At 42.1% G+C, this 27981-nt stretch overlaps 1 protein-coding gene across 1 annotated transcript; it reads left to right on the top strand.

Annotated features, from left to right (window-relative positions):
• Positions 1–2261: 2261 nt before the first annotated feature.
• Positions 2262–27706, top strand: LOC138644842 (gamma-crystallin M1-1). Its single transcript, XM_069733730.1, has 4 exons — positions 2262–2278; positions 8897–8986; positions 9371–9613; positions 27381–27706. The coding sequence occupies exons 2-4, from the start codon at positions 8978–8980 to the stop codon at positions 27660–27662; spliced, it is 534 nt and encodes a 177-aa protein (XP_069589831.1). The 5' UTR covers positions 2262–2278; positions 8897–8977; the 3' UTR covers positions 27663–27706.
• The last annotated feature ends 275 nt before the right edge of the window (positions 27707–27981 follow it).

Genomic DNA, 27981 nt, shown 5'->3' with positions numbered 1-27981 from the left:
CTGGCTGCATGCTGGCCGCAATATTGGGTTGAAGTTCATGCTGTGTCCTCCGTAGTACACGCCTGCGAAGAAGTTGATCCAACTTTGGCATCACGAACAGGATCTACTTAAGCCTGAAGAATTGGGTCATGTGTGCCTTAAAACTGTGCCAGAATCGTATTTGAACTGTTTGTGCTTAAGGACTGTGTATTGCCATTTACCGCCAAAATTCCTGCCAAAACCACCGCCATTGCAGTACCATGTGGCGTGCAGGAAGAGTGGGGCGTGTCATCGTGGGCGTAGCCTGGATGAGCGGCCCCCCATAGATACTATTATGTCTGGGAGATCTGTTCATTAACGAAAAAGTTCCGCCACCTGGTCTGGGATGGTGGAGGACAAAGAAGGAACCGCCCTCCGGAAGAGGAGGAGCAAGAATCGCTGGATGCCACGAGGCAGAACCAGGCTGCTTTCACGACCACCCGGCCAGGTGTGTAGCCCACTAACGTTGGAGAGTCCCTGGGAAAGTTTAAAGACCTCTGATATCCCGCTGCAGCCCACCAAGCAGGCAGTGAATGTCCAGAGAGAGGGGATGACATTCAAATGGACCCATACCACTGCCGACCTGATCGGGTTCCCAGGGGAGGCCCAGCCAGAGCGAGAAAGTATTGAGGTTATCTCCCAGCAGGATTACTATCAGCAGCTGCGCCAGCAGGAGAAGGATTGGGCCAGGAAGAAGGAGCTCCGACACCAGGCCGAACGTGAGAAAGACCTGCAGGCCAAAGCTAGAGCCAGGCAGATGACCGAGGAGGACTGGGGCCCCCAGTATTATGGGACCGTGGTGACTTTCCGTATGCAAGGGGGTTGGGGCTTCATAAAGGAGCGCGGCCTCGACTCTGAAGTCTTTGTAAATCGGCGAGATGTGGAGGCGCACCTCATTGAGGGACACCCAGGCCGGGATCTATACCCAGGTGATCGAGTAAGGTACACTCGTCATTGGGGAGACAAGGGGTGGTATGCCCTCCATGTTTATAAATACAAGCCGGAGATCACAGTATCATCGCCCTACTGCTCCACACCCGAACAGGTGACCCCTGTATCGGTCACCATGTGCTCAAAGTTCACTCAGACCTTCGTGGCAAGGAGAACTGTGAGTACCCAGACCCCTATTCGGAGTGCGGACGCACTCTACGTAGTATCCAGTGGCAGCCGATGTCCAGCAGGGCTGCCCCCACCGGTACTACCCCCAGAACTTCAGTAAACCTCGGAAAACCGCAAACTGTAAATAGTTAACTGTTCCTCTCTTTTGCTGCTTCAAAACCCGTTTAGGGTTAATCCTTAAAGGGATCCCTTTGTTTACCTGTGATCCCTATTGCTTCAAGTTTCATCACTGTTACACAAAAGAACATTGGAATCATGGACAGTGAATGGTTCACAAACTGTCCCCTGTAAATAGTTTGCACCTTCTTAAAGGTGCTCTCTACTGATTTTACAAGAAGACTTTGCGAAGAAACTGATCCTGATGACAACGTGAAAGTTTCTATTGTCTTAAAGTGTATAAGTGACTTGTTGATTGTTTGCACTACCTCAGGAAAAAGACTTGAGTCTTTTAAAGGGAATGTTCATTTGTTGCACCTTGCCAAAGAGTGATAATGTTGCCTTAAAAAGTTAGATAGTCATAATGTTTTTACATAGTGATAGTATGTAGCTAAGTAATGATGTACTTTGAATAAAATTGAGGTCAAAAGGAAGTTGGAAGAAAGATACAGTCTAGTCCGTACAGGGGGTGAAACCTGTTCTGCATTTCAATAAAGTGAACCCGTAGGGGTTAGTGAGTCATCTGGAGAGCCATAGATAGATGGTGAATAAACTTTGCACTTAAAGAAGAATAACTGTTTTATGAAGAGAATGTTAATTTATTATTGTAGGATAGCACTTAGTAGATAATAGATAGAATACCTGTATGGGTAATTGTATTTCATAGTTAGATAATAACTGTTTTAGTAGCGTGCAATGTAAATATGTTTTGTTTATAACGTTCAAGTGTTCTCACCTCCCATAAAGGGGAAGCACTGTTAAATTAATTTGTTTTAAAGCATTTCAAAAATTTTGCATGTCTTTTGCTAACCTGTAATTGTTGTGTTCTTTTCCCCAGCCCCGGAGTGCTGGATTTAACGGGGGGGAAGGGGGGAGAAGGTGAAATGAAGTGCCCCAGAGTCCTGGTCGTTGCAGTAATGTCGTTGTTCCAACCGGGGGGGAGTGATGTTACGTCTGATGGCACCAAAGGAGTTCACCTTACCAGGTATCACAGCCACACACACACTTCATACGCCAGTCCACCGGGGGGAGCTAAGGGTTCTATCTATTAGGCCACTCCTCACATTAGGGTAAAACTGGTGGGTTGGGGAGGAAGTTAGAGAGTTCCTGGCTGGAGACTGACGAGGAAAGGTCTCCAGGTCGAGCTGGCTGGAGTGATTTCCAGTCAGATCCAGACTGCAGTCTGTGGAGGACAGAAAGTACACGGAGCTGCGCCTGCAACCCATGCGGCAGCATCTTAAGAAAGGACACGAAAAGAATTGTGTTGTAGGGAGTGAGCCACGAAGTCACAGCAAAAAGGAGAACAAAAACCAGAAGGAGTCCTGTCCTGAGAGGCTGCCTCCTTCTGGACCACGGGCCGGTGGCCGGAACACCGAGGGAGTAATAGACTCTACGCTTTACTTCAGAGAACGGCAGGGCAGTCAATTCCAAGTTGGTTGTCCTACCTAAACACCTAAGCAGACACAGTGGCAATTGTGGAGCAGGGGCGTCTCTAGGGTCCCTATAAAATAGCCTCAGGCCATCACCGTCATACGGGTTTGTCCTATCCATCTGGGGGACAGAGAGAGAGAAGTAACAATAGTGAGGACCTCATGGTAACTTATGCAAGTAGGGACCTACTACGTTACTGTGCGCAAGGGGAAGGCTACTGATTTCCACCTGGATAAGGGGACACTGGAATTGCCATCAGACCGGCCGGACCCTGCCTACCCTGTCATCCGGCACGCTGGACTGTGGATGCTGAAGCCTTCAGTAAAGGTAAAGAGACTGCACCCATTGTGTCCTCGTTATTCGCCGCACCTTACATCATCCACCATCATCATCTACACTTCTGGGAAGCCCTGGGGAAATACTTCACCTGTGGGAAGGTACACCATCTAGCTGCCATAACACCACCCCAGCGGACCCCTGAGCAGCATCGGTCACTGTGACCGAATACCACAGGTGGCGTCACGAACACTACCGTTATCTACGAACTCTGCCTTTTATTGGGCGCCCCTCATAGGGCCACGGTCCGGGTCGGGCCACCGTGACATCCTCGCTGAGGGAACTGAAGGACCCGGTACCGAGTACCCCTTTGCCCTTACGTGGGGGCAATCCAGAAGCATGTTTTCGGCAATAATAAAAGACAATTATTCAACAAAAGGGGGGGTGGCATTTCTGGATCTAATTTTAACAAATAGAGTAGGCAAAGTATTAAAAATGTATGGGTTGTTGGTCACTTGGGCCATACTGATAAAATAATAACTTTTCAGTTATGCTTTAATAAGACAAATAGTAGAAGGGTTACAAAAACACTAAAACTCCATCATCTAAAAGATTATTTTATTGCCATTAGCTTGGACAATGCCCTTAAAACCAAAAGAACACAAAGCAAATGGGACACCTTTATAAGCATCCTGAATACATCCTGCACCGAATTATACCCTATGGGAATAAACAAGCTACTAAGAGGAAGTCTTTATTTATGTCTAAATAAAGCTGAAAGGGTAACAACAGCTCTCTCAAAATAGGTGAAGCTGGGGTGAGGCGAGGTATGGTAATGCCCGCTCTCTAATTCATAAAGAGTTGTATCATACCAGGCACCACAAATCTCATAAGATTTATGGTGAGGTGGAAAGAGGCAAATGCCACTTATAGATTATGCTTGATTCATTAAGATGCATACAACGTCACCATCAAGATTGGCATGTACAACAACAATTTTGATGAATCTGGGCATATAAGTTTAACCTCTACTGTGGGCAAAACTTTGAACATTTTCAAAAAGATCATATACTGGAGTATTTCAATAATAATAACTTCATAACCTGGGTTATTCTTCCAGGTATCCCTGTTACAAGGGGGATTCCTCAAAGAAAATACCTTTATTTATACCAGTAGTAAGGTGGATGGAATAGTAAGGGAATAAAATAGATATTATACGTCGATCGTAGTGTATAAAAGTGTATTAAATTGATTACTGGCACGATTCCTATAAAATGATAACAAAGTGCGCTGTTTTATAAGCCGATACGTTAATGAGAATTGCTTCCTTGTGCCTATTATTTTATAGGGCCAATAATTATTCCAAAGGGAAACAAAGTGGGATTGATCTGATAATCAGAATTTGATTGTGCTTATTATTTTATAGGGACAATAATTATATAGGTTTTTGCTGCAGCTATTATTTATATAGGTTCTGTTATGTATAACGTTGATATTATGCTTTTATTGTCAATTTGATACGCTATAATTATTTGCCCTATAAAATAATAGGCACAAGGAAACAATTCTCATTAACGTATCAATCGGCTTATAAAACAGCGCACTTTGTTATCAATTTGTAGGAATCGTGCCAGTAATCAATTTAATACACTTTCATACACTACGATCGACGTATAATATCTATTTTATTCCCTTTAATACACTACGATAGCCATACAGTATCTATTTAATTCCCTATAAGATCAATTTGATACAATTTGATATCACTTTGATATCAATTTGATATCAATTTGATAGTGGGCGGGGCACCTGTCAGATTTCTTTTTGATGAAACATCCATCCCCCTTACTACTTATACCATTAATTTGTAATGTAATTCCTGTACTTCCTGCAGAATGTCACAACCTCTTTGTTGTTTTTTGGTGAGTAAAAAGAGATGGATGTTTCTTGTTGACATCACTGCTGCTGAAAAAGTAGTCATTCCACACTGTGGTAGTATTTAATAGTAACATTATTACTAGGAATGAGTGAACCCAAACTGTAAAGCTCGAGGTTTGTACCGGACACCTAGCGTCCAGTAGTGAATCCTGAACATAAACTTCTTACAGACTGCTGTATCTCTTGTGTTTGTGAAAGAAATAAAATTTTAAAATTTTATTGGAAAGGATCTCTCTGTGGTTTGTTCCCTTATAACAGGGGTTTAACTTTGTTCCAATGACTTTTCAAGCACCTTTAAAAATTAAAATGGCGAAAATTGTTGTTTAATTATTTTTCTTACTGTATGTCTGTATTACAGTTCACATTCGGCAGACTAATTAAGCTTGTTGAAAGGCTGCAGCCCAGCCAATTAACAATCATTAGGGCTGTGGGCACTTAGGGCTAAATCACAGAGAAGGGGTACACATAATAAAAAACAAGTACAATAATGCAAGTCACCGCCGGTACATGAGGAGAGAGGACCCTGCCCACGAGGGCTCACAATCTACAAGGGATGGATGAGAATACAGTAGGTGAGGGTAGAGCTATGGGTTTATAATAATAGGGTGAGAAGGGACATGGAATTGTCTCCTTCCCACCTAAAAAGACTATCCCTCATCCGCCCTAGAAAAGGCTCATCCATTAGATGTGCCAATTCTGGAGCATAGCCTCATCTCTCAGTATTGCTCTGGTGCTATGGCAATCAGGGTAATTGTTTTGGGGTTGATGTCAGCTGTGTAATGTCAACTGACATCAAGCCCGAGGGTTAGTAATGGAGAGGTATCTGTCACGTACACCCATTACTAACCCCATAGTCAAAAGAAATGAACACACACAGAAAAGTCCTTTATTTGTATAAATCATTCCCTGGCAGTTACCTTCTTTTACCCATTTATCACCAAAAAAATATCCACAGGGCTCTGCTGAAATCCAATTGGAGGTCCCACAATAATCCCCATCTTCAGAGAATGCAGCTCCACAGGCTGGTGCAGCAGCCACTTAAGGGTCTAACACTGTAGTCTGCAAAACTCTGCAACTGCGAACTGAGGTGATGTCAGTAAGGTTACCTCAGTTCACAGCGGCTGGTTCTCACGAGGGCAGTGTGAGTGCTGGATAGATGAGCGGTGACATCATTGCTCATCAGTCTAGCACGTTCGCTTCACTTGAAAGAACTGGCCACTGTGAACTGAGGTGAACTGAACTGAGGGCCTTTAGGTTACCAGAGTTTACAACCATCAGGTCTCCCAGCAACTGTGAAGCCCAGAACCTTTATGGGAGACTTTAAAGTTATTTGAGTTCCAAGCTGCTAGAACACCTGGGCACTGTGAACTCTGGTAACCTTAGCTCACAGCCTCCAGGTGTCCCAGCAGGTGGGAACTCCAGTAACTATAAAGTCTCCCTTAAAGGCTCTTGTGGAGACATGGGGGTCGCAGGCACCTGGTCCGCTAACCAAAACCGCATGCAACATGGGTCATCTCACCGCTCACCAGCTCTAATTTTAACGTGGGCATAACGCTGCTCAGACAACACAGGGTGAGGGTAAAACAGTGTGGAAATGCTTTATTGAACCATAAAACAGGCAGATCACACATAGAACAGTCCCAGCACAGTACCCCAAGATTGTGCAAATTACAGAGTCTAACCCTTCCGCTGACTCGCCGGGATAATAGCAGTTGTTACTTCAGATCTTACAAGGCTGACTACCCCACTTGTGGCACATGCACAGAGAAGAGGTAATGACAAGCATAGGAAGATGACATTCCATTTAGGTACAAGGGCCAGTTGACCATAACGTCAAAACCTGGCTTCATTTTCCAGGGCCAAATACTCCTCCTGTGGCACACACACAGAGAGAAGGTAACTACAAGGTCAGAAAGATGACAGTCCATTCAGGTACATGGCCAGTTGACTGGAGGGTCACAACCTGGCTTTTCCAAACATCTCCATGTAGCCAGGCGATTGACGGTTCTCATTCCTGGTTTTCACAAACATATCCATAGTTCAGCAATGGTCAATGAAGCAGATATGTATTCTTCCAGCTGGGCCCATGGGCCCACTAAGCTGGCATCCTGTAGAATGATAGTGTCCCTCGTGATGGAGCCAAGATGCCTTGGCTGCTGTCCTGTCTTTGGTCCTTTGAATGTTTGGATGCCTTGGCTGAATCTCTCTGACTCTTACAGAGGTGTGTCACCTCTTTTTATATTTAACAAGTGTCTGTCATTCAGTATTTACAGGTAATGCTGATAAGACCAATTCACATTGTTTGATTATGTAATCTATTTGCGTAGATTTTCCTCCTCTGCTTTGAAGGCCAACAAACTGGCTGGTATGGACAATGTATAATTAGCATATCAGTAAACTTCATTAGTCATCAAGGATAAGAGCACAATATCAACTTGTCAACTTACAAGTCAATATGATAGGCTTACACAAGCAAAAGTCTGTTTTTTAATCAACCAGAAAGAAACACAACTTCAAAAGTCAACATATGAATAACAGTCTATTCTTCCTGGCTTGTTAAAAATAGACATCTGGTTAATTAAGATACAATGCTATGTCTCCACAGCTCCCTTAAGGTTCCGGGCCTCACAGCTACCGAGAGACCCAGGGGTTGTAAACTCAGGTAGATAAAAGTGTGAACATGTGATAATGTTAGTAAGATTACCTCAGTTTAGAGTGGCCAATTCTCACGAGGGCAGCCTGAGTGTCAAACAGATGATGGGCGATGATGCCACTGCTCATGAGTCCGGCACGCGTGCTGATATCATGAGAACCAGCTTCTGTCAGCTGAGTTAACTTTACTTTTTCACCACAGTTTACTGCAGCCAGGTCTTGTGGAGTACAGTTTCAGACCTGGCAATGGCTGCTGCACCAGTCTATGGAGCTGTGTTCTCTGAACAAGGCTCCATACACTGGATGAAGAAGACTGGGGTCATCATGGAACCTCCATTTGGATTGCGGCGGACCACTGTTGATTTTGATTTTTACAAATAAAGGATTTTTCTGTGTGTGTTTCTTTTGACTATAAGGTTAGTAATGGGGGTGTTTGACAGATGCCTTTCCATTAGTAACCCCTGGACTTAATGTTAGCAGACGTTACACAGCTGATATCACACCAGGGCAATCAGAAAGAGCTGAGGCTAAGCACCAGAATTGGCGCATCTAATGGATGTGACATTTCTGGGATGGATGAGGGCAATATCCATGGCCCTTCATACCCTATTGATATCAGCCCTCTGCTGTCTGCTTTGCCTTGGCAGCTTACAAAGATAGGAGGGACCCCACATAATTTTTCTTAATTATTTAGTAGCAAGTACATTAAAATGCACAATACACAAGGCACTGTTTCACTCATCCACTTCGAACTACATGATGTAGTATATTTTTTAAAAGATTTTTGTATGAACTTGATAAGCATAATCAGTTGATTGTCAATAGATGTTTAAAAACGTCCAAAATTATGATAATTGTTTTTCAGCAATCATAGAAACATGTGACTAAATATCTAAAAACACTAAAGCAGCAAATTATAAAACCCCAAATTTGTGTCAGTCTTAAAACTTTTAGCCCCGACCTTAGTAACGGGAGTCATAAGACCTCATAGGAAAATACACATCCACTACAAACTGGAGCCCCCAGTTGTTGTTTTTTATGTCCATGGTAAACACAGCTTGTATGTGAACGTATGTTGGCTTTAGTGCAGACTGCAGTCCAGGAAAGAATCCCTGTCACACCTCCAATACAGCCGCTGCCAGTGTTTCTGATAGCACAATGCCAGATGTACAGTAATATCAAGTTGACTAAACATTAAGTGAAACTGACAGCCCATTGAAAGCGGAATTAGAGAGCAAGACAAAAAAAAATAAATCATCATGTTACTAAACAGAAACAAACTGCCTTTTGTTCACTTTTTCTGCAGATACAGCACAGGAGCTGATGAATATAAGGGCTTCCTTTCTATCCACATATCTGAGGAGTTATAGCAAGCAACAGCTGCACAATGGGAAAGGTAAGCAGTAAAGCTATGTTCAGATTTGCGTTGTGCGCCGCTGCGTCGGCGACGCAACGCACAACGCAAATAAAAACGCACGCAAAAACGCTGCGTTTTGCGACGCATGCGTCCTTTTTTGCCGAAATTTGGACGCAAGAAAAATGCAACTTGTTGCATTTTCTGCGCCCAACGCTTGCGGCCCAAAAAACGCATGCGTCGCATGACGCAGCACAATGCATGTCCATGCACCCCCCATGTTAAATATAGGGGCGCATGACGCGAAAGTTGCCTAAGCACATTACTGAGATAGAAATATAGCAATATGGCTTCTGTGTGTACCATTATGTTACATAGGAGTCTCTGTAATATTGTCTGATTAATTATCTATCCTTTCAATATTAGATCATATTTTATGAGGACAGGAACTTCCAGGGCCGCTCCTATGAGTGCAGCAGTGACAATCCTGACCTACAGCCTCACTTCAATGCTTGTAATTCTGTCCGAGTGGAGAATGGCTGCTGGATGCTGTATGAACGACCCAATTACATGGGGCATCAATATTTTCTGAAAAGGGGGGAGTATCCGGATTATCAGCAGTGGCAAGGAGTCAATGATTCCATCAGATCATGCCGATTAATTTCAGAAGTAAGTTACCTACAAAATTTTTTTGCTTTTTCATAGTTTAAAATAATACTACCAACATACTGTACTTGTCTCGACAACATGTTCACAAGCAGGATTAAAGAGAATATGTCAGAAGGTTTTTGCTATAAAAATCGGGGAATAGTATAATGTAAGGCACAAGACCCCGATTCAAGGGATGTATCACTTATTAGGCTGAGCGTTGTAGTTTGTGTGTTTCATCAGCAGGAGATTATCACTACAGGATTAAAGCTCACATAACCAACAGTCCAGCTAATCTTTGTAACCACGCCCCCACCACTGATGAACAGCTTCCTGACAATGCACAGTGTACACAGGAAGCTGCCTATCAGGGGTGTGGGCTAGGTTTATAAGATTTAGCTCTGCCTCATCTATATCAAAAAAGGGATTATATGAAAAGTACACCAAGCAGAAAAATTGGTTAACACATTTCTGGAATCACGCCTTCTTGCTTTATGTTACACATTTCTGGAATCAGGCCTTCTTGCCCCATGTTACACATTTCTGGAATCAGGGCTTCTTGCCCTATGTTATACATTTCTGGAATTAGGCATTCTTGCCCTATGTTACACATTTCTGGAATCACGGCTTCATGCCATATGTTATACATTTCTGGAATCAGGCCTTCTTGCCCTATGTTACACATTTCTGGAATCAGGCCTTCTTGCCCTATGTTATACATTTCTGGAATCAGGCCTTCTTGCCCTATGTTATACATTTCTGGAATCAGGCCTTCTTGCCCTATGTTATACATTTCTGGAATCAGGCCTTCTTGCCCTATGTTATACATTTCTGGAATCAGGCCTTCTTGCCCTATGTTATACATTTCTGGAATTAGGCATTCTTGCCCTATGTTACACATTTCTGGAATCAGACCTTCTTGCCCCATGTTACACATTTCTGGAATCAGACCTTCTTGCCCCATGTTACACATTTCTGGAATCAGGCCTTCTTGCCCCATGTTACACATCTCTGGAATCAGGGCTTCTTGCCCTATGTTACACATTTCTGGAATCAGGCCTTCTTGCCCCATGTTACACATTTCTGGAATCAGGCCTTTCTGCCCCATGTTACACATTTCTGGAATCAGGGCTTCTTGCCCTATGTTACACATTTCTGGAATCAGGCCTTCTTGCCCCATGTTACACATTTCTGGAATCAGGCCTTTCTGCCCCATGTTACACATTTCTGGAATCAGGCCTTCTTGCCCTATGTTACACATTTCTGGAATCAGGCCTTTCTGCCCCATGTTACACATTTCTGGAATCAGGCCTTTCTGTCCCATGTTTCACATTTCTGGAATCAGGCCTTCTTGCTCTATGTTACACATTTCTGGAATTAGGCCTTCTTGCCCTATGTTATAGATTTCTGGAATTAGGCCTTCTTGCCCTATGTTATACATTTCTAGAATTAGGCATTCTTGCCCTATGTTATACATTTCTGGAATCAGGCCTTCTTGCCCTATGTTACACATTTCTGGAATCAGGCCTTCTTGCTGTATGTTACAGATTTCTGGAATTAGGCATTCTTGCCCTATGTTATACATTTCTGGAATCAGGCCTTCTTGCCCTATGTTATACAATTCTGGAATCAGGCCTTCTTGCCCTATGTTATAGATTTCTGGAATTAGGCCTTCTTGCCCTATGTTACACATTTCTGGAATCAGGCCTTCTTGCCCTATGTTATACATTTCTGGAATCAGGCCTTCTTGCCCTATGTTATACATTTCTGGAATCAGGCCTTCTTGCTCTATGTTATACATTTCTGGAATAAGGCCTTCTTGCCCTATGTTATACATTTCTGGAATCAGGCATTCTTGCCCTATGTTATACATTTCTGGAATTAGGCCTTCTTGCCCTATGTTATACAATTCTGGAATCAGGCCTTCTAGCCCTATGTTATACATTTCTGGAATCAGGTCTTCTTGCCCTATGTTACACATTTCTGGAATCAGGTCTTCTTGCCCTATGTTACACATTCCTGGAATCAGGCCTTCTTGCTCTATGTTACACATTTCTGGAATTAGGCCTTCTTGCCCCATGTTACACATTTCTGGAATCAGGCCTTCTTGCCCTATGTTACACATTTCTGGAATTAGGCCTTCTTGCCCTATGTCACACATTTCTGGAATTAGGCCTTCTTGCCCCATGTTACAAATTTCTGGAATCAGGCCTTCTTGCCCCATGTTACACTTTTCTGGAATTAGGCCTTCTTGCATTATGTTACACATTTCTGGAATTAGGCCTTTTTGCTCTATGTTACACATTTCTGGAATCAGGCCTTCTTGCCCTATGTTACACATTTCTGGAATCAGGTCTTCTTGCCCTATGTTATACATTTCTGTATTTAGGCCTTCTTGTTTTATGTTATACATTTCTGGAATCAGGCCTTCTTGCCCTATGTTACACATTTCTGGAATCAGGTCTTCTTGCCCTATGTTTCACATTTCTGGAATCAGGTCTTCTTGCCCTATGTTATACATTTCTGTATTTAGGCCTTCTTGCTTTCTGTTACACATTTCTGGAATCAGGCCTTCTTGCCCTATGTTACACATTTCTGGAATCAGGTCTTCTTGCCCTATTTTACACATTTCTGGAATCAGGTCTTCTTGCCCTATGTTATACATTTCTGTATTTAGGCCTTCTTGCTTTATGTTACACATTTCTGGAATCAGGCCTTCTTGCTTTATGTTACACATTTCTGGAATCAGGCCTTCTTGCCCCATGTTACACATTTCTGGAATCAGGCCTTCTTGCTCTATGTTACATATTTCTGGAATTAGGCCTTCTTGCCCCATGTTACACATTTCTGGAATCAGGCCTTCTTGCCCTATGTTACACATTTCTGGAATTAGGCCTTCTTGCCCTATGTTACACATTTCTGGAATTAGGCCTTTTTTGCCCCATGTTACACATTTCTGAGATCAGGCCTTCTTGCCCCATGTTACACATTTCTAGAATCAGGCCTTTTTGCCCCATGTTACACATTTCTGGAATTAGGCGTTCTTGCCCTATGTTACACATTTCTGGAATTAGGCCTTCTTGCTTTATGTTACACATTTCTGGAATCAGGCCTTCTTGTCCTATGTAACACATTTCTGGAATTAGGCCTTCTTGCCCTATGTTATATATTTCTGGAATTAGGCCTTCTTGCCCTATGTTACACATTTCTGGAATCAGGCCTTCTTGCCCTATGTTAGACTTTTCTGGAATTAGGCCTTCTTGCCCTATGTTACACACGTCTGGAATCAGGCCTTCTTGCTCTATGTTATACTTTTCTGGAATTAGGCCTTCTTGCCCTATGTTACACATTTCTGGAATTAGGAATTCTTGCCCCATGTTACACTTTTCTGGAATTAGGCATTCTTGCTTTATGTTACACATTTCTGGAATCAGGCCTTCTTGCCCTATGTTACACATTTCTGGAATCAGGCCTTTTTGCCCCATGTTACACATTTCTGGAATCAGGTCTTCTTGCCCTATGTTACACATTTCTGGAATCAGGCCTTCTTGCCCTATGTTAAACATTTCTGGATTTAGGCCTTCTTGCTTTATGTTACACATTTCTGGAATCAGGCCTTCTTGCTTTATGTTACACATTTCTGGAATCAGGCCTTCTTGCCCTATGTTACACTTTTCTGGAATTAGGCCTTCTTGCTTTATGTTACACATTTCTGGAATTAGGCCTTTTTGCTCTATGTTATACATTTCTGGAATCAGGCCTTCTTGCTCTATGTTACACTTTTCTGGAATTAGGCCTTCTTGCCCTATGTTATACATTTCTGGAATTAGGCCTTCTTGCTCTATGCTACACATTTCTGGAATCAGGCCTTCTTGCCCTATGTTACACATTTCTGGAATCAGGCCTTCTTGCCCTATGTTACACATTTCTGGAATCAGGTCTTCTTGCCCTATGTTATACATTTCTGTATTTAGGCCTTCTTGCTTTATGTTACACATTTCTGGAATCAGGCCTTCTTGCTTTATGTTACACATTTCTGGAATCAGGCCTTCTTGCCCTATGTTACACATTTCTGGAATCAGGCCTTCTTGCCCTATGTTACACATTTCTGCAATCAGGTCTTCTTGCCCTATGTTATACATTTCTGTATTTAGGCCTTCTTGCTTTGTGTTACACATTTCTGGAATCAGGCCTTCTTGCTCTATGTTACACATTTCTGGAATTAGGCCTTCTTGCCCTATGTTACACATTTCTGGAATCAGGCCTTCTTGCCCTATGTTATACATTTCTGGAATCCCGCCTTCTTGCTCTATGTTATGCATTTCTGGAATCAGGCATTCTTGCCCTATGTTATACATTTCTGGAATCAGGCCTTCTTGCCCTATGTTATACATTTCTGGAATCAGGCCTTCTTGCTCTATGTTATACATTTCTGGAATCAGGCCTTCTTGCTCTATGTTATACTTTTCTGGAATTAGGCCTTCTTGCCCTATGTTACACATTTCTGGATTTAGGCCTTCTTGCTTTATGTTACACGTTTCTGGAATCAGGCCTTCTTGCTCTATGTCACACTTTTCCGGAATTAGGCCTTCTTGCCCTATGTTACACATTTCTGGAATCAGGCCTTCTTGCCCTATGTTATACATTTCTGGAATCAGGCCTTCTTGCCCTATGTTATACATTTCTGGAATCAGGTCTTCTTGCCCTATGTTATACATTTCTGTATTTAGGCCTTCTTGTTTTATGTTATACATTTCTGGAATCAGGCCTTCTTGCCCTATGTTACACATTTCTGGAATCAGGTCTTCTTGCCCTATGTTACACATTTCTGGAATCAGGTCTTCTTGCCCTATGTTATACATTTCTGTATTTAGGCCTTCCTGCTTTATGTTACACATTTCTGGAATCAGGCCTTCTTGCTTTATGTTACACATTTCTGGAATCAGGCCTTCTTGCCCCATGTTACACATTTCTGGAATCAGGCCTTCTTGCTCTATGTTACATATTTCTGGAATTAGGCCTTCTTGCCCCATGTTACACATTTCTGGAATCAGGCCTTCTTGCCCTATGTTACACATTTCTGGAATTAGGCCTTCTTGCCCTATGTTACACATTTCTGGAATTAGGCCTTCTTGCCCCATGTTACACATTTCTGGAATCAGGCCTTCTTGCCCCATGTTACACATTTCTAGAATCAGGCCTTTTTGCCCCATGTTACACATTTCTGGAATTAGGCGTTCTTGCCCTATGTTACACATTTCTGGAATTAGGCCTTCTTGCTTTATGTTACACATTTCTGGAATCAGGCCTTCTTGTCCTATGTAACACATTTCTGGAATTAGGCCTTCTTGCCCTATGTTATATATTTCTGGAATTAGGCCTTCTTGCCCTATGTTACACATTTCTGGAATCAGGCCTTCTTGCCCTATGTTAGACTTTTCTGGAATTAGGCCTTCTTGCCCTATGTTACACATTTCTGGAATCAGGCCTTCTTGCTCTATGTTATACTTTTCTGGAATTAGGCCTTCTTGCCCTATGTTACACATTTCTGGAATTAGGAATTCTTGCCATATGTTACACTTTTCTGGAATTAGGCTTTCTTGCTTTATGTTACACATTTCTGGAATCAGGCCTTCTTGCCCTATGTTACACATTTCTGGAATCAGGCCTTTTTGCCCTATGTTACACATTTCTGGAATCAGGTCTTCTTGCCCTATGTTACACATTTCTGGAATCAGGCCTTCTTGCCCTATGTTAAACATTTCTGGATTTAGGACTTCTTACTTTATGTTACACATTTCTGGAATCAGGCCTTCTTGCTTTATGTTACACATTTCTGGAATCAGGCCTTCTTGCCCTATGTTACACTTTTCTGGAATTAGGCCTTCTTGCTTTATGTTACACATTTCTGGAATTAGGCCTTTTTGCTCTATGTTATACATTTCTGGAATCAGGCCTTCTTTCTCTATGTTACACTTTTCTGGAATTAGGCCTTCTTGCCCTATGTTATACATTTCTGGAATTAGGCCTTCTTGCTCTATGCTACACATTTCTGGAATCAGGCCTTCTTGCCCTATGTTACACATTTCTGGAATCAGGCCTTCTTGCCCTATGTTACACATTTCTGGAATCAGGTCTTCTTGCCCTATGTTATACATTTCTGTATTTAGGCCTTCTTGCTTTATGTTACACATTTCTGGAATCAGGCCTTCTTGCTTTATGTTACACATTTCTGGAATCAGGCCTTCTTGCCCTATGTTACACATTTCTGGAATCAGGCCTTCTTGCCCTATGTTACACATTTCTGCAATCATGTCTTCTTGACCTATGTTATACATTTCTGTATTTAGGCCTTCTTGCTTTGTGTTACACATTTCTGGAATCAGGCCTTCTTGCCCCATGTTACACATTTCTGGAATCAGGCCTTCTTGCTCTATGTTACACATTTCTGGAATTAGGCCTTCTTGCCCTATGTTACACATTTCTGGAATCAGGCCTTCTTGCCCAATGTTATACATTTCTGGAATGCGGCCTTCTTGCTCTATGTTATGCATTCCTGGAATCAGGCATTCTTGCCCTATGTTATACATTTCTGGAATCAGGCCTTCTTGCCCTATGTTATACATTTCTGGAATCAGGCCTTCTTGCTCTATGGTATACATTTCTGGAATCAGGCCTTCTTGCTCTATGTTATACTTTTCTGGAATTAGGCCTTCTTGCCCTATGTTACACATTTCTGGAATAAGGCCTTCTTGCTCTATGTTATACTTTTCTGGAATTAGGCCTTCTTGCCCTATGTTACACATTTCTGGAATTAGGCCTTCTTGCCCTATGTTAGACTTTTCTGGAATTAGGCCTTCTTGCCCTATGTTACACATTTCTGGAATCAGGCCTTCTTGCTCTATGTTATACTTTTCTGGAATTAGGCCTTCTTGCCCTATGTTACACATTTCTGGAATTAGGAATTCTTGCCCCATGTTACACTTTTCTGGAATTAGGCATTCTTGCTTTATGTTACACATTTCTGGAATCAGGCCTTCTTGCCCTATGTTACACATTTCTGGAATCAGGCCTTTTTGCCCTATGTTACACATTTCTGGAATCAGGTCTTCTTGCCCTATGTTACACATTTCTGGAATCAGGCCTTCTTGCCCTATGTTAAACATTTCTGGATTTAGGCCTTCTTGCTTTATGTTACACATTACTGGAATCAGGCCTTCTTGCTTTATGTTACACATTTCTGGAATCAGGCCTTCTTGCCCTATGTTACACTTTTCTGGAATTAGGCCTTCTTGCTTTATGTTACACATTTCTGGAATTAGGCCTTTTTGCTCTATGTTATACATTTCTGGAATCAGGCCTTCTTGCTCTATGTTACACTTTTCTGGAATTAGGCCTTCTTGCCCTATGTTATACATTTCTGGAATTAGGCCTTCTTGCTCTATGCTACACATTTCTGGAATCAGGCCTTCTTGCCCTATGTTACACATTTCTGGAATCAGGCCTTCTTGCCCTATGTTACACATTTCTGGAATCAGGTCTTCTTGCCCTATGTTATACATTTCTGTATTTAGGCCTTCTTGCATTATGTTACACATTTCTGGAATCAGGCCTTCTTGCTTTATGTTACACATTTCTGGAATCAGGCCTTCTTGCCCTATGTTACACATTTCTGGAATCAGGCCTTCTTGCCCTATGTTACACATTTCTGCAATCAGGTCTTCTTGCCCTATGTTATACATTGCTGTATTTAGGCCTTCTTGCTTTGTGTTACACATTTCTGGAATCAGGCCTTCTTGCCCCATTTTACACATTTCTGGAATCAGGCCTTCTTGCTCTATGTTACACATTTCTGGAATTAGGCCTTCTTGCCCTATGTTACACATTTCTGGAATCAGGCCTTCTTGCCCTATGTTATACTTTTCTGGAATCCCGCCTTCTTGCTCTATGTTATGCATTTCTGGAATCAGGCATTCTTGCCCTATGTTATACATTTCTGGAATCAGGCCTTCTTGCCCTATGTTATACATTTCTGGAATCAGGCCTTCTTGCTCTATGTTATACATTTCTGGATTCAAGCATTCTTGCCCTATGTTATACATTTCTGGAATCAGGCCTTCTTGCTCTATGTTATACATTTCTGGAATCAGGCCTTCTTGCCCTATGTTATACATTTCTGGATTCAAGCATTCTTGCCCTATGTTATACATTTCTGGAATCAGGCCTTCTTGCCCTATGTTATACATTTCTGGAATCAGGCCTTCTTGCTCTATGTTATACATTTCTGGATTCAAGCATTCTTGCCCTATGTTATACATTTCTGGAATCAGGCCTTCTTGCCCTATGTTATACATTTCTGGAATCAGGCCTTCTTGCCCTATGTTATACATTTCTGGAATCCCGCCTTCTTGCTCTATGTTATGCATTTCTGGAATCAGGCATTCTTGCCCTATGTTATACATTTCTGGAATCAGGCCTTCTTGCCCTATGTTATACATTTCTGGAATCAGGCCTTCTTGCTCTATGTTATACATTTCTGGATTCAAGCATTCTTGCCCTATGTTATACATTTCTGGAATCAGGCCTTCTTGCTCTATGTTATACATTTCTGGAATTAGGCCTTCTTGCCCTATGTTATACATTTCTGGAATCAGGCCTTCTTGCCCTATGTTATACATTTCTGGAATCACACCTTCTTGCTCTATGTTATGCATTTCTGGAATCAGGCATTCTTGCCCTATGTTTTACATTTCTGGAATCAGGCCTTTTTGCCCTATGTTACACATTTCTGGAATCAGGCATTCTTGCTCTATGTCATACATTTCTGGAATCAGGCCTTCTTGTCCTATGTTACACATTTCTGGAATCAGGCCTTCTTGCCCTATGTTATACATTCCTGGAATCAGGCCTTCTTGTCCTATGTTACACATTTCTGGAATCAGGCCTTCTTGCTCTATGTTATACATTTCTGGAATCAGGCCTTCTTGTCCTATGTTATACATTTCTGGAATCAGGCCTTCTTGCCCTATGTTACACATTTCTGGGATCAGGCCTTCTTGTCCTATGTTATACATTTCTGGAATCAGGCCTTCTTGTCCTATGTTACACATTTCTGGAATCAGGCCTTCTTGCCCTATGTTATACATTCCTGGAATCAGGCCTTCTTGTCCTATGTTATACATTTCTGGAATCAGGCCTTCTTGTCCTATGTTATGCATTTCTGGAATCAGGCATTCTTGCCCTATGTTTTACATTTCTGGAATCAGGCCTTTTTGCCCTATGTTACACATTTCTGGAATCAGGCATTCTTGCTCTATGTCATACATTTCTGGAATCAGGCCTTCTTGTCCTATGTTACACATTTCTGGAATCAGGCCTTCTTGCCCTATGTTATACATTCCTGGAATCAGGCCTTCTTGTCCTATGTTACACATTTCTGGAATCAGGCCTTCTTGCTCTATGTTATACATTTCTGGAATCAGGCCTTCTTGTCCTATGTTATACATTTCTGGAATCAGGCCTTCTTGCCCTATGTTACACATTTCTGGGATCAGGCCTTCTTGTCCTATGTTATACATTTCTGGAATCAGGCCTTCTTGTCCTATGTTACACATTTCTGGAATCAGGCCTTCTTGCCCTATGTTATACATTCCTGGAATCAGGCCTTCTTGTCCTATGTTATACATTTCTGGAATCAGGCCTTCTTGTCCTATGTTATACATTTCTGGAATCAGGCCTTCTTGTCCTATGTTACACATTTCTGGAATCAGGCCTTCTTGCCCTATGTTATACATTCCTGGAATCAGGCCTTCTTGTCCTATGTTACACATTTCTGGAATCAGGCCTTCTTGCTCTATGTTATTCATTTCTGGAATCAGGCCTCCTTGCCCTATGTTATACATTTCTGGAATCAGACCTTCTTGCCCTATGTTACACATTTCTGGAATCAGGCCTTCTTGCTCTATGTTATGCATTTCTGGAATCAGGCATTCTTGCCCTATGTTATACATTTCTGGAATCAGGCCTTCTTGCCCTATGTTATACATTTCTGGAATCAGGCCTTCTTGCTCTATGTTATACATTTCTAGAATCAGGCCTTCTTGCTCTATGTTATGCATTTCTAGAATCAGGCCTTCTTGCTCTATGTTATGCATTTCTGGAATCAGGCATTCTTGCTCTATGTTATGCATTTCTGGAATCAGGCCTTCTTGCTCTATGTTATGCATTTCTGGAATCAGGCATTCTTGCTCTATGTTATAATACTCTCAGACTATATAGCAAAAACCTGCCGATAGAGTCTCTTTAAACGATGCATTATAGTGACCCAGCCATTATACTCATGTTTCCTGAACCATCGGCAGCATTAATCAGAGCCTGTCTGTGTGATTTTAGTCAGGTATATTTTACTGCGAAAAGATGCAGATTTGCAAGGACAACGCAGAAAAGTTGGGCAGGGGTTATATCCTGATGTGGCCCCCAGCAAAAGCATATACCTGACCACAATGGCGCTGCCCGGCTCTGATCATGCTGCGTGTGGTTCAGGCAGTATGAATCTAACGACAGGTTCCCTGTACCATATATCATACCACTGTTATATTCTGCCTGGTCTTGTGTACGTCACTAATAACGTGCACTCTGATACTTTGCATCATTTACAGTACAGGCTTATGCTTTCAGTAATTTATTACAAGATCTCCATAATTTCAATGGTTACTTTTTATCTTTTACTTTTGTTACATATTTAATGTAAGGCAGAATGCACATTGCATGGCAACACAAGGCTCATTCATGCAAAATAAAGACACAACAAATTATTGTGGAATAAAATTGGCCGTGATGTTTATTATAGGGTAACTTAATAATAAAAACAGCATAAAACCAATTGAACGATTATTATAAATGTCCAAACACTCCATAACTCCATTAAACAATCCACCCAGGAACTGGGTGATTTTCCCACAAGCCTCCACTCAAAGAGTTGAGGCCCCCCAAAAAACACACAGCCATTTTTCCACAATATTTTGTAAATTCAAGTTAAAAATATCTAATCCAATGTTAGATAAATGAATCATATCCTGGCGATAAAGCCCAGGTAAAAAGCCCTCAAGATCATCATGCCTAAGGGTACCGTCTCACAGTGGCACTTTTGTCGCTACGACGGTACGATCCGTGACGTTACAGCGATATCCATACGATATCGCTGTGTCTGACACGCAGCAGCGATCAGGGACCCTGCTGAGAATCGTACGTCGTAGCAGATTGTTTGGAACTTTCTTTCGTCGCTGGATCTCCCGCTGTCATCGCTGGATCGGTGTGTGTGACACCGATCCAGCAATGCGTTCGCTTGTAACCAGGGTAAACATCGGGTTACTAAGCGCAGGGCCGCGCTTAGTAACCCGATGTTTTTCCTGGTTACCATCGTAAATGTAAAAAAAAAAAAAACAGTACATACTCACATTCCGGTGTCCGTCAGGTCCCTTGCCGTCTGCTTCCCGCACTCACTGACTGCCAGCCGTAAAGTGAAAGGAGAGCACAGCGTGCTGTGCTGTGCTTTCACTTTACGGCCGGCAGTCAGTCAGTGCGGGAAGCAGACGGCAAGGGACAGACATCGGAATGTAAGTATGTAGTGTTTGGTTTTTTTTACGCTGGTAACCAGGGTAAACATCGGGTTACTAAGCCCGGCCCTGCACTTAGTAACCCGATGTTTACCCTGGTTACCCGGGGACCTCGGCATCATTGGTCGCTGGAGAGCTGTCTGTGTGACAGCTCTCCAGCGACCACACAACGACTACCAACGATCACGGCCAGGTCGTATCGCTGGTCGTGATCGTTGGTAAATCGTATAGTGTAACGATACCCTAAAGGAAAATCCATTAACTAATGGTAAGAATTTCTCCATACTTTTATTGATCCTCTTACGAATTTTGTCCAGGGATCTGAATTCCGGTGTATTCCACATAAGCCGAGGAACAATCTCAGAAAAGACAAAACCCGGATAAGGAAAAGATTGTCTATGATTAACAGTATCAGAACACATAATGGCTAACAAATCCAGGGTTTTCAATTTTCCGAGATCATTCCCACCTGCATGGAACACTACCAGATCCGCGAATGGAAATTGTTTAAAACATTTCTTAAATTCTGAATCCAAATTAAACCATCTTAAACCACGAACTCCATGCCAGAAGATCTGCACCTTGGCAAGATCGAAGGATAAATTCTCAGAATAGCATTGCTGTAAAGCTCTCTTCTGGGCCCAATAAATAAAAGAGTGTCCGATGAACCAAATTATGACTGGACCTAAAAATGAAATAGAGATTAATCATTGTATAAATCATGCCGAACATATAACTTAAACCTCCCCGACTCCTATCTTCCTAATTGTCTGATTTGAGAATCGCAAAAGCCGGCCCTAGAAGCCTCCGTAGCAGCTCCAATTCTAAAGGAGTGACAAGTGATTCTAAGATGCTGTTTCCCTAACACTCTCAAACAGCTCTTTAAAATAAAGTTAAATTGAAAAACCGTAGCCGGTGAACCATCTTTATGCAGGAATAAAGGGCCATCCAAATTAGGTCTAACAAGCAACCACTTTTTGATGCTTGCAACTGGACAGATAATAAGGTCGAAAAAAGAAAGAATCTTCAAACTGGATCCCCTTGCCAATTTATCCGTTTTAGATCTTTTAATTGACAAAATGATAAAATCATCATAGACTTTTAAATCTGAGATCATCAATCCGGAGGGCTGAGATTTCTTACAAGAAACAAATTCTCCTATGCAGAGGGCACAAAAAAATGCCAAGCAAAAAGCCACATGAAATAATACAACCTCATCCGAATTTAAACAAACTTGGCTTAAAGCCGAGCAAAGGTCTTTCAAAAGTGAAAAAGAAATCGGTCGTCTGTTGTCCAGATGAAAACCTTTCTTGAAGCCTTTCAAAAATTGCCTAATCGGAAAAAGAGACCAAAGACGCTTCACCGAAAAGCCTAAGAAAAAATGAAACGCCTGCCAAGTATTTAGTAACAGCAGAATAGGATAGGCCTTTAACAATTAAAGACTCCAGAAATTTCAAACCAGAAATGGGGCTAGCTACTTTGGGATTGAAAATATTTAAGTTACAAAAATTAAACCACAACTTCCATGCAGCCAAATAACCGTCCCATGATCTTACGGATAAGGAGTTTTGAATAAAATGAGGGATCAAATCGGAATGACTTCCCAAATAGACTGGTGGAACAGCGTCTCCTCCGGATCCGCATTGGGTACCTACAAACGAAAAATTGACCAATGACGTTCACAGAGGGCATTGGTTGCAAAGCTCAATTTGCTTTTGCCAAAACTTGCTTTAAGCCAAATGTTAAAATTAAGACATTTCAAGACCAGTTGTCTTAAAATGCATAAGCCCATTTGTTTTTTGATGATAATGTGTTAACTGAAAAAATAACACCTTGGTCCGTTGATAAAATATTTATTCTCGAGTTTTGCATAGATGACCCCCATAAGGCCATGGCTACAAAAATAGAAAAAAGTTCCAACACCATCTTATTCTTAGTGAGAGATCCAATGTGATGAAAAAAGAATACCGAAGCCTGAAAACTTTGCACTGACAAAACAAATGGAAAGGAATCAGAGAAAACAAAAGGAGACTGCCAACAAGATTTGCCATTAAAATTGGAAGGGAAAGAAAGCCAAATTCTGGCATCCTCCTTTAAATCCGAACCGATTCTAATATGTGAGTTTGGGGAAGAAAAACCTCTTGTAGCATCATAAAGGCGACGGGAAAATGCGCGGCCAATTGGGATAATCTTTAAAGCAAAATTCAATAAACCTAATAAAGACTGTAACTCTTTTAGAGTAATTTTCTTTTTAGTGAGAAAATTAAGCATCACGCAATCTATTAGTTTTTTCTTCGGGAAGCCTACACTCCATTGTAGAGGAATCTAAAGTGATCCCCAAAAATTCAATAACTGTAGTTGGCAAAACAGTTTTTTCATCAGCGATTGGTACACCAAAGTACTTGCACATGCCAATAAAAATATTCAGCATATGCAGACACTTTGAAGAGGAAGGGGGACCTATAAAAAGGAAGTCATCGAGGTAATGCAATATACCAACATCCGAAGATTGCGAGTCCAGAACCCAGTGTAAAAAAGATGAGAAGCTTTCAAAATAAAAACAGGAAAGAGAAAATCCCATGGGAAGACACTTATCAAAGAAAAAATTATTCTCAAAATGAAAACCCAAAGAAGAAAAACCGTCTGGGTGCACTGGAAGAAGCCTAAAAGCGGATTTAATGTCAGATTTTGACATTAAAGCCCCGCAACTGAAATTTCTTAGTATGTCAATTGCCACATCAAAAGATGAGTAGGTTACCGAACAAGTGGCTTTATCTACCTCATCATTTAATGAAGCACCAAGTGGTGAATAAGGCGAAACGAACTAGCCTCTTTTTTAGGGACTACGCCCAATGGAGAAATTCTGAAATTAGGGAAGGGAGGTGAAGTAAAAGGACCAGCTACCCTACCTAACACCAATTCACCATAGATTTTTTCCCTAACTACCTCAGGGTGAATAAAAACTGAATGTAAATTTTTAACGATCTTGCAGCCAGACCCCTGGAATGGAGAAATGAAAAACTCCTTTAAAAATCCATGATAAAGCAGATCACTAATCATTTGATCTGGATAAACTTTTAGCCAAGAAGCCATTCTTTCCACCATCACCGGTGTCTGAGCTCCTTTGCGTTAGCATCTTTTGATAAGGAACACTCATGACGGAACCTGCAACTACTGCCCCACTTACAAAAGGATTCATTGAAGCAAAGCAGAAGCCTTTTTTAGGGAGAGATGTGGATGATGATCTATTAGAAAAGTTTCTTTGAGGAAGCATCAAATTGAGCCATAATCCCACATCCTTGCTACCCCAATGTACCTCAGGATGTACCGCTAGCTTTTGACGGAAAGCTTTGTCATAATTCAGCCAAGCAAATCCGCCAAAATTCCGGTAAGCCTTCAGAATAATGTCAACATGCTGAAATAATTTGCTACACAAATGTGGGGATTTCTCGCCAAGAACAGCAGAATATATAGCAAATGCCTGAATCCAATTATTGAAGGATTTGATAGAACCGCGCTTAGTATCAGGCTCTGATTTATCATCCTTCTTATCCATTTTACCCAGCTGTTCTCTGCGAGGGAAAAGTGAGAATAAGTCCACATAATGATTGTTCCATATGAGCTTCTTCGTAGAGGGACTCAGATGGAAGCCAAGAGGAGAGAGTTCACACATGAGGGCCTCCTTAAAAGTGTTTCTAGGAGGCAAAGAAACCAATGGCGAATCATTAGATAAATCTGTAGCAGGATTTAAAGGGGAAGCAGACTTTTAAAGCTTCCCCTAAAGCCTCAGAAAGGACATTTTTTAGCATGTGTTTTAAATCAGAATCACAAAAAGATATCAGTACAGGAAAGTTCTTACCCCTTCCAGGTCTGCTGTCCTCAGGAGGTACCTCTGTAGTGCAGCCTGTGCTCAAGCCCTCCATGTTAGGCGAGCGCATCTGCGTGTTGGTTGAAGGAATGATGTCTTCGTTGCTGATCCATCCATGTCGTGGTCTTGAAGGCGCTGCTTGGTAGGCACTTGCTGCAGAAGAAGGAGCCGCCCAGGCATTCAAATCTGGCGCCACAGCCGCGGTGCATGCCTGTCTCGGCGGCAGCTCCTGATGACGGAGCCGGCACCTCCTCTATTCGCTGTGGGAAGTTTCGCGCCGGACTGCGAGACTTCCGAGAAAAAGGCGGGCGGAACTTCCTGTTTGGCTCCGGCTGCGGCAGGCTGGAGCGCGATGTCACCGACGAGTGCTCAAGCCCTCCATGTTAGGCGAGCGCATCTGCGTGTTGGTTGAAGGAATGATGTCTTCATTGCTGACCCATCCATGTCATGGTCTTGAAGGCGCTGCTTGGTAGGCACTTGCTGCAGAAGAAGGAGCCGCCCAGGCATTCAAATCTGGCGCCACAGCCGCGGTGCATGCCTGTCTCGGCGGCAACTCCTGATGACGGAGCCGGCACCTCCTCTATTCGCTGTGGGAAGTTTCGCGCCGGACTGCGAGACTTCCGAGAAAAAGGCGGGCGGAACTTCCTGTTTGGCTCCGGCTGCGGCAGGCTGGAGCGCGATGTCACCGACGAAGGGGAGTATGCGGTTCTGGGCTTCCTCCTTCTACTGCCTCTGTAAGATCTCGGCGGTGATACCGTAGAAGGGTTCGGCTGAAGCGGCGGTGAGCACAGGTCAGCAGGAGGAGGGAAGACTTCCGGAGCTGCCGGTATAGGTTTTACAGCAAGGCAGCTCCTCAGCCATTCCGCTCCATCCTCTTTCCCGGCTCTGGCTAGGATCTGCTGAAGTAAATTCTCCATGAAGCAGGTATCTTCTTTCTTCAGTACTTCACCTCAGAATGAGTGAAATTAGCCAGCAACTGGCTTAAATACTATTGTAACGGCCCAGCAACGCACTGTCCACCAATGAGCAGCCATTAAGAAGAGCGCCAAACAAACTTGTCTGAGCCAGAATATCCAAAAATAGCACAAAATCAACCGGCAATTCGCCCTAATATTAATCCTTTACTGAAACTTCAGCCACAGTATTATTCATAGCCTGTGTGGCCATGTGACCCCCCCCCCCCCTTTATTCCCTAATTCTTACTTGCGGGGGGGGGCTACCATTATCGAAAGTCTACCTCTGGGGACCCATAATGCAGAGCTCTGGGGTAAGCCTATGACACATGCCACTCAATACACACAGCCACAAACATTACCCATAGGCTCGCATGCTAATTGAAAATGAAGGGCTGATAGGCAATATACTTTCTTTGTGGTGCGTCTTTGTATGGATTAGCAATATGGACTTCTGCTATTCCATAAAGCTGAAGAAGTGTGAGTTCAGCCTAAGGTGGTATGTGCACTGCTGAGCCATATACAGTAAATGGGTCCTGGAGAGGGAGCTTCTGGAGCCCCTACGGCACGGATCTAACAAGCTCGGAGTTTGCCTACAAATGATACCGTACTATGGAGATAATGCACCTTATACGCATAACTTCTATAGAGAAATAAGTATGTTATACTGAGCAGCACACACAGGTACATCATGGCCTACAGATTTCTAGCCGCATTGTATCATTGATCTAGTCTAATAAGTGTAATGGCCACATGCCTGTGCCCTAACAGGTATATTTATATGGTAATTGCATTTGCGCTATTTATATAAATTTACCTATAGCTTCTGTGGAAGCTGAAACAATATTTGTTATTAACTTTACACAAATGTAATTGTTATAGAGTATTTTTCCTACAGTGTTAAATGGGTTGTCCACCATTGGGCACTTTCTTTTTACTTAAATTCATATATTTTGGATTAAAAATCATTTTTGCATTTGGGTTTTGTTAACATTTGCACCATTCGCTTTCTGTAGTCTCCATGTTGCAGCTGACTGCAGAATGAGTTAACTGACTCTATGGCTGAACTCACTCTGATAGTACAATGGAGAGTATATAACCTTTTATTTGTCTATTTTTTAGCTCCTCTCAGCTAATTTAGGACTACAGACCACATCAAAAGTAATTGTGCAGGGAAACAAAGAGTCTGTAAAAGCAAAACAGGGCGACATTTTTATTGAAACTGAAATGCAAAAACTAGTATTAGCACCAAACACTGTCATTTAACTATAAAGTGTCCCCGGTGGTAGGCAACCACTTTAGTAATGATCTAGAAAAATATTGAGAATAATTGAATTTGTTTTTCTTCACAGCATTTGGCATTGAGCGTTCATAAAATTAGAGTTTATGAAAGAGATGACTGCAAAGGAGAAATGATGGAGTTTATGGAGGATTGTCCAAATGTATATGATCGCTTTTGCTCCCATGAAATCCATTCTTGCAAAGTATTAGATGGCCACTGGATATTCTATGAACTTCCGAACTACAGAGGCAAGCAGTATTTGCTGAGACCTGGCGATTATAAGAGGTTCACTGACTGGGGTTCCTCAACGGCCAAGGTTGGATCTTTCCGACGTGTGTTGGAACTATATTGAGGATAACCCACATGTTGCCTCATAATAAAAGGAATGACAAACTACGATTTGAGTGATTTATCCTTTACTCATAATTAAACCGTCACTGTTATTTCAATACACTTATGCTCATTAAATTGTTAATGTATCCACTTTGTTAATTACATTTTTTTTACCCAATATTTAGATTTTTTTATAAAATGCTTTAACTTCTAAGTGCCGTATGCTCTGTAGATGTATGGCATACATTGGAGGTACCTATTTAGGTAATTTAATCTGGTGACTTATTTCTATATATGTGGTATCTATACTTAGTTCTTTTATACTGGGTCTGGGTTTT

The sequence above is a fragment of the Ranitomeya imitator genome, chromosome 7 (assembly GCF_032444005.1).
Source record: "Ranitomeya imitator isolate aRanImi1 chromosome 7, aRanImi1.pri, whole genome shotgun sequence".
Lineage (NCBI taxonomy): Eukaryota > Metazoa > Chordata > Amphibia > Anura > Dendrobatidae > Ranitomeya > Ranitomeya imitator.
The sequence above is the reverse complement of the archived record's forward strand: the minus strand, read 5'-3'. Positions and strand labels throughout refer to the sequence as shown.

Bases quoted from the DNA above. Each gene is read 5' to 3' on its own strand.
- LOC138644842 (XM_069733730.1), top strand. The intron at 9,614-27,380 runs GTAAGTTACCTA...TTTTCTTCACAG, and splicing joins CATGCCGATTAATTTCAGAA to CATTTGGCATTGAGCGTTCA.